Here is a 7,594-nt window from a genome sequence, read left to right on the forward strand (position 1 = left end):
ATTGTAACATGGGATAATCTCTTGAAGAGAGGTTTTCAGGGCCCTAGTCATTGCCCCATGTGTGGTGCTGAAGGTGAGGAGGTGATTCATATTTTTTTACATTATCTATTTGTAAAATTTGTTTGGGATGAGGTCTCGATAACATTTCACCTCAGTCCTAAGGTGGAGAAATCCTCCATTTAACTATGTTTAACGAGTTGGGTTTCCAGGCAAAGAGAATATATGTTCATTCCTATTTATATCTTCTAGAGTATCTGGTGTAGTAGGAACAAGTTTATCTTTTAGAAAACATTCTTAGACGTGAGCTCCACCATCTTGCAGATTGCGGCATTTGTTTCTAAAGAAAGGCCCTTGGAGGCCATCTTTTGAAACTAATAAAGTTACTCTAAGGAAGAACAATTTCTCTTTCCTTGTGTCTTTCTTTGATGGTGTTGCCTCCAAGGGGCATTGTGTATGTGGTGTATACTTTGTCATCAATCACTCCCTCGCTTATCATTGTTACTTGTATGGAGGTTCTGGCATGAACTGTAGAGCGGAGGTGGTTGCACTTTGGGGGGCAACGAAATGTGTATCCTAGCTCGCTCTTGATTTCATTCACATTGTTAGTGACTCCTGCTATATTATTGAATGGATTTTGGGGAGGCATTCACTGAATGTTCCTTCCTTACATCAATGGCTACAACAAATTTGGACATTGAAATCCTCCTTTCATCACATTTCCTTCATCCATATATACATATAATAGAACAGTATGGTGGATTCCCTATCTAAGAGGGGCCCATCTTCTATGCCTGGGGTCATCCATTACAGTACCTCAGACAATGGTGTTGTCTTGTTTGGAGCCTTTTCTGTTTAAGCTTGGTCGACCTTGACTTTATTCGTTGTGTTTCTAGCTTGTACTTATGATTTTCATCACTAATTACAGGACCTTTGTGCTATGTCTATTTTTTGGTATTTATGTTTACATTTTGGGACTTTTTGTCAATTGGATATTTTCGACTTTCGGATATCTGGTAGAAAATGATCTGTTTTTTTAGGTGTATGATGTCCCTGAGGTTTAGTTCCTCTGTTCCTCTATTGTTTTATAGGTCATTTGTAGTTCTTTTTCCCCTGAGTCTTATGGATTACCATGTAACTCATTTTATATATAATGAAATATGTTTTGTTTTTTTCTTCGTGAAAACAAAGGTGCAATGAGATAGCCCATCATTTGAGCTATAAGTACAATTGATCAAGGCATGAGTTAAGTTTTTCTAAGAAATAATCTAGTCCACATTCTGTGTCATGTGGAGCACAGTTAATCTTGCATGGAGAGAGATACATTATTTTTATTATTTTTATTTTAATCACAAGACAAATTTAAGAGATGAGGTCTCTTTCATAGATATTTTCACTATCAAAATTAGAGGAGCTAGAGAAACTACATACTTTAATCAATAAAATAACAAAAGAGTTGAATTCCCAAAATATATGTTTACCATAAATATTTTGAATGAAAAATATATAATTTAAAATTCTTTCATATATAATATTTAAACTTCTCAATTGAAGGATTGAAAGTGTTGATGGAAGTAGTGATGGGAGAATGGTGGAGCTAGGGTTTCTGAAATAGTGAGGGCTCGATCAACCTTCCTTGATCGCAGCCTTGGAGGCAAGGCCACATGTAGTGAGCAGAGACCCTCCTGAGATAGCCAAGATGGAGAATCACAGCCATTAGCAAAGAAGAGTGCGCAGAAAGCAGTGGTTATTGGAAGCTTAATGGCAGCAAGCGCCGGGATGGGAGAGATCCCCTCCTATAAGAATATGACAGCAGGGGAGAAAAGTAGGGACCGAATGCAGAATGGGCCGAGGGCAAACAATAGAGAAAACCCAGCAAATGGAACCAGCTGGCAAACGGGTCTGAGCAAAAAATGCCTTCCAAGGGCTTTGAAAAAACCCAGGTTCGTAATCTCGAACAATAGACTTGAAGAGTATAGAAGCTACATGAGGGATTATGCCTTAATATGTAAGTTTGTTGGGTTTTGGCCGTCAGAGAAAGATCTGTCCAAATGGATACAACAGAGATGGAAACCGAAGGGACATGTAGAATTAAAACTGGGGGCCAAGGGTTTTTTCACAGTTATCTTCTCCAACACAGAGGATAAGGAAAGGATTTTCGAGGGAGGTCCTTATTTTATGAATAATGTTGGTTTATTTATTCGACATTGGGAGGAATGCTACAATCCAGACAAAGAGAAAATGCTAGCAGCCCCTGTTTGGATCAGACTTTTCAAACTGCCAATACAGTTTTGGGATCCGGAGATCCTATAAGGGAAAGGTAATGCAATAGGTTCATTCGTGAAAGTAGCTGAATCCACCAAAAGAGGGAGGTATATGTCGTACACCAGGATATGTGTGTATATGAACATTACCGAACCTCTCCCAGATTTTATCGAATTAGAATATCATGATGAGGTTTGGCAACAACCAGTGGATTATGAACATATTCCGTTCTGTTGCAGAAGATGTCATGAATATGGACATATCTACAGACAATTCCCTTTAAATAAGATAGAGGAATCAATAGACAAGAAAGAAGAGGAAAGAACACCAGGAGAGGATCCTAGAAGAGAGGAAAAGGGATTTAAAGAAGTGCAGAACAAAAGGAAATCAGGGAAAAGTATGCCTCAACAACAACCACCCAAGGAAAATATACCTTTGGAAATGCAGAATAAATTCAAAGTCCTCCAGGAGGAGGAATCAGGAACGGAAAAGGAGGTTAGCGATGAGGAACCAATGGAAATATTAAAAGAAACAGAAAAGCAGGAAGCAGGAAAAGGGGATACAGAACAAGGAGAAGTAGAAGAGAAGGAGGAACAGGCAAATGAACAAACTCAAATGGAAGTAGATCTGCAGAAAGACAAAGGAGGAGAAGAGGAATGTACAATGAGGAAATTGTTACATGAATGGAGGTATTTAGATGAAAGATTCATTCCTGAGGAGTAGAAACAAAGATACAAAGAGGCATTCCAAAAATATAAGGAAAAGATAGGGGTATTGGCAGCAAACAAAATGGAACAGATAGAAACGCAAGGGGAGCAGAACTCAGGAATGGGCATCTCTGGCAAAGGAGGAAGAAAAAGAGGTAGGCGTTCGATGAGCGAAACAATTCAAGAGGTCGGAGAGATGCTGGTAAATTCAGGAAGAGTCATACCTTTATCTGAGGTATTTCAACAAACCCCAAAATTATTAAGATGATAATTACAAGCTGGAACATTAGAGGTCTTAACAGCAGGGGTAAATAGAGATACTTGAGAGATAGATTGAAAAAAGACAAACCAAGTATAATGATAGTTCAAGAAACAAAGATCAGCATGCAAAAAATGGAAGAAATAATGAGCAGGGGTAATACTCAGTATGAGGTAATGGGGCAAGATGCGGTAGGCAGCGCAGGAGGATTGGCAATCCTATGGAATCCTGAGGAAATCCAATTTGGAAATTGGATAAGTTTCCCTCGAATCCTCTCAGGTATGTTTAGACTGATAGGATCCTCTGAGTGGGTTGCCCTCTCAGGAGTTTATGGACCACACTCACCAAATGAACGCAAAGGATTCCTACAGAATATGAAATCAGCAAGAAGACTCTACCAAGAAATGCCATGGATTATAGGTGGTGATTTCAATATGATCACGACCCTAGCAGAAAAGAGAGGAGGATTAAGGAAAATAGACCCAGATATGGAAGCATTTAGAGATATGATATCGGAACAGAGAATGGTGGATATTCAAACAATAAATGGTACCCACACATGGAATAATCGTAGAGGCGGATCAAACCAAATAGCTTCGAGATTGGATAGATTCCTAGTTTCGGAACAAATCATGAATAGAGATGTATACATTGAGGCTATGATCCTCCCTGCAATAGGCTCAGACCACTGGCCAGTCAAGTTAGAAATCGATCTCAAACAGAGCCCTAAAAATCAACCTTTTAGGTTTGAAGCATTCTGGCTCAGGAACCATCAGTTTATGTCAAAGGTAGAAGAATGGTGGACCACAAGCCAACAAAGTGGGCAAAGTAAGATGCAAACTTTTCAACTCAAATTGAAAGAACTCAAGGGGAAAATAAAAAAGTGGAAAAAAGAAGAATTCGGAGATATATTCAAAGAACAGCAACGCGTAGAGCAAAAAATGAGCGAGTTGCAACAACTGATTATATTAGAAGGCAGGAATGAAGAGAGAAGTAGAGAAGAGGGCATAGTAATAGGCCAACTTGAGGAGCGCAGGAAACAGGAAGAAATCTTATGGAAGAAAAAGTCCCGTATAAACTGGCTCAGAGAAGGAGAGAGAAACACGAAGTTTTTTCATCAAGCCATGATCCAGCACTGACAAAGGAATAGGATTTTTTCAATTAAAAATGAGGGAGGACAACACATAACCCAACACGAAGAATTGGAACAGGAACTGGTAGGACACTTCAAGGATATGCTCACTGAACCTCAAAGGAACAGAACAGAGGCTATAAGAAGAATAAGTAATGAGATCCCAGAGTTGGTCACTAGGGACCAAAACTTAGCACTGATGAGGGCAGCAACCCTGGAGGAAGTGGAGGAAATAGTGAAAGGTCTGAAAAGAAACAAGGCCCCAGGCCCAGACGGATTCACAACAGAATTCTACCAAGCAAGCTGGCAGTTCCTAGGACGAGACATACTGGAAGTGGTGGAGGAATCACGCAGACATCAAAAGGTATGGCCAGGCCTAAACTCAACTCTTTTAACTCTTATTCCTAAAACTGCACATTCGGAAACAGCTCAGGGTTTCCGCCCAATTGCTCTTTGTAATGTAATATACAAGATCATTGCCTCTTTAATGGTCAAAAGACTAAAGCCAATCCTCTCCAGTATAATCTCCCCTGAACAAATAGGGTTTGTGGAAGGGAGACAGATCTTAGATGGTTTGGTAGTATCCCAGGAAGTTATTCATACCCTGAAACAAAAAAAGGAACCAGGAATGATGATAAAACTTGATCTCTCAAAAGCCTATGATCGCCTAAATTGGAACTACTTAGAGTCAATTCTACAGGCTTATGGGTTTTGCAATAGATGGGTGAAATGGATCCACAACATGATTTCTACACCAAATTTCTCCATCCTTTTGAATGGTACTCCAACCTCGACTTTTAATGCCACAAGAGGATTACGCCAAGGTGACCCCTTATCACCATTTCTATTCATAATAGCTGCTGAAGGATTGGGAAGATACTTCAAAAAAGAGCTCAGAGAGAGGAAAATAAAAGGTATGAGACCATGGGGCAACAATCTTCCTGTAACGCACCAACAGTTTGTGGACGATATCATGCTATTTTGTATTGCTTCCCTGAGAGAAGTCAAAAGGGTAAAAGGGATACTGGAGGTATTTATGGAAGCTTCAGGCACTGAAATCAACAAGGACAACTTGAACACCTTCATCTTCAATGCACTCGAATCAGTTAAAGGACACTTGACTAGAACTTTGGGGTTCAGATTGGGAGAATTCCCCAGAAAATACTTGGACACATTGCTATCTGTCAATCCTCTAAGAATAGCTAACTGGCAGCCTACCTTAGAGAAACTCAAGAATAGATTAGCCAACTGGTCTTTCAAGTCTCTGAATATAGCAGCAAGACTAGTGCTCCTAAAATCAATTCCCATTTACCCCCTATCGGTAATGGCTGTTCCCAAAGGGGTATGTAATAAAATGATTGAGATATTCAGAAAATTCTTATGGGGAGGGCCTAAGCAACAGAAGAAATGGGCCTTAACATCATGGAACAGTCTAATAAAAGCAAAAGAGGAGGGGGGACTGGGTCTTAGAGATCCTCTTACCCTAAACCAAGTCCTAGGAGCGAAACTATGGTGGCGCTGGATGAAAGGGGGCAAAGATTTATGGAAAAAAATATGGACTCAAAAATACAACATGCCTGCAACTGCTGAAGAGATTTTGAGAAAGGAGGAGGTGCCAAAAGGATCCACGATATGGGATTTGGCAAGCCAGAACAAAGATATCATAAATAAGTATGCTTTTTGGGAAATAAGAAATGGAAGGACAGCTAAATTTTGGGAGGAAGCCTGGCAGCAAAGGGGAAGAATGGTGGAAATCTGGGACGTGCTAATTACATGCAGGGAAGCCAAAGCCAAAGGCCTAAATTATGTAAGCGATTACTGGAGGGAAGGAAGAGATAACGAGACTTGGAGAGAATGGAAGGGACCAGAAGAATGGGACAATAACATTAATGAGGATCTCAAAGCAAAGATAGCAAAAGAGATGGACTCAAGAAGAATTAAAACTAGAACAGAGCCGGACATTCTTAGATGGGGAGGATATTCAAAAGGAACCTTTACGGTTAAGGAGGCATACCTTCTAAAGTCCAAATAGGAGTAAGAAGAATAGCTACAAGACTGGAAACAACTATGGAGGAATAGGTGGTGGCCAAAGGTCACCATGTTCGCTTGGCTAGTGGGAAGAGGACGCATCCTAACTTGGGATCAAATTCAGAAACAAGGGTTCCTAGGACCACCTAGATGCAGCTTATGTAAAAAAGATATAGAAACCCAGGAACATATCTTAAACCCCTGCCCGATAGCACAACAACAATGGGAAGAGACAAGAATCCTCTTCAGAAAGACAAATTGAGACCCTCAGAGCATAAAACAAACAATTCTCCAATGGGGGAAAGGCCAATTTCTAAACCCAGTAGTGAGGAGAGCTTGGAGTTTAGTAGTAGGATCCAACATATGGCTTATCTAGAAAGAGAGAAACAGAAGAGTATTTCAAAATAAAATAAATCCCCCGGAGTTGATATGGAAAAGAACTCAAAGTCTTATAAGAGAAACAATCCTATCAGAAGTTTGGGATCATGAGGATTAGAAAACTACTACAGAAGAAAACCAAATCTTAATTAATCTAAGTCTGGAACAAGGAATGGTGTACCCTCAAAAGAAAATAAATCAGAGCATACAGATCCAAAGCCCTGCTGTGTTTACTCGTCCCCAGGAGAGCTTCATCAAATTAAACTTTGACGGGGCTTCCAAAGGCAACCGGGGGCCAGCAGGATACGGATGGATATTCAGAGATAGCCAAGGTCACACCAAGTGGATTTATGTAGACAGAGGAGGTATAATGAGTAATAATGAAGCAGAATTTATGGCTGCCTATCAAGGAATTAGAGTTGCAATAAGAAACAGACATGGGAAGCTAGAAATAGAAGGTAATTCAAATTTAGTAATAGAGATTATCCGAATATTGAATAATGGGAAGGAATGGGAACAGGTGGCAAAGAGTTGGAGGACGGCGGGTCTAATCCAGGACCTGGCAGAAATCATGAAGCGTATAGATTATAAGATCATCCACCATGTTAGGCGAGAAGGCAATAAAGCAGCTGATTACCTAGCTAATTGGGGATGTAATGAATCAGATGGGAAAGTGGATAGCATCTGGCCAACCCATCCGGCAGGAACAAGATGGGAAAATTTAAATCAAATCATAAAACAGGACAATAATGACACAACCTGACCTTGATCAAGGCTTCAGCCAGACCCCGATCGGGGTGAAGAAAAGGACACTATGTGGTGAAATGA

General features: G+C 40.2%; 1 protein-coding gene across 1 annotated transcript; it reads left to right on the plus strand.

Annotated features, from left to right (window-relative positions):
* Positions 1 to 3,362: 3,362 nt before the first annotated feature.
* On the plus strand, positions 3,363 to 4,367 carry LOC149186439 (uncharacterized). Its single transcript, XM_089409342.1, has one exon. The coding sequence runs from the start codon at positions 3,363 to 3,365 to the stop codon at positions 4,365 to 4,367; it is 1,005 nt and encodes a 334-aa protein (XP_089265468.1).
* The last annotated feature ends 3,227 nt before the right edge of the window (positions 4,368 to 7,594 follow it).

Source organism: Pinus tabuliformis, chromosome 3_1, assembly GCF_031772625.1.
Source record: "Pinus tabuliformis cultivar Carrire ecotype Pingquan chromosome 3_1, CPIR1, whole genome shotgun sequence".
In the NCBI taxonomy this organism is placed as follows: domain Eukaryota; kingdom Viridiplantae; phylum Streptophyta; class Pinopsida; order Pinales; family Pinaceae; genus Pinus; species Pinus tabuliformis.

Excerpts from the sequence above, each read along its gene's own strand:
- LOC149186439 (XM_089409342.1), top strand. The coding sequence starts at position 3,363 with ATGGAAGAAATAATGAGCAGGGGTAATACTCAGTATGAGGTAATGGGG.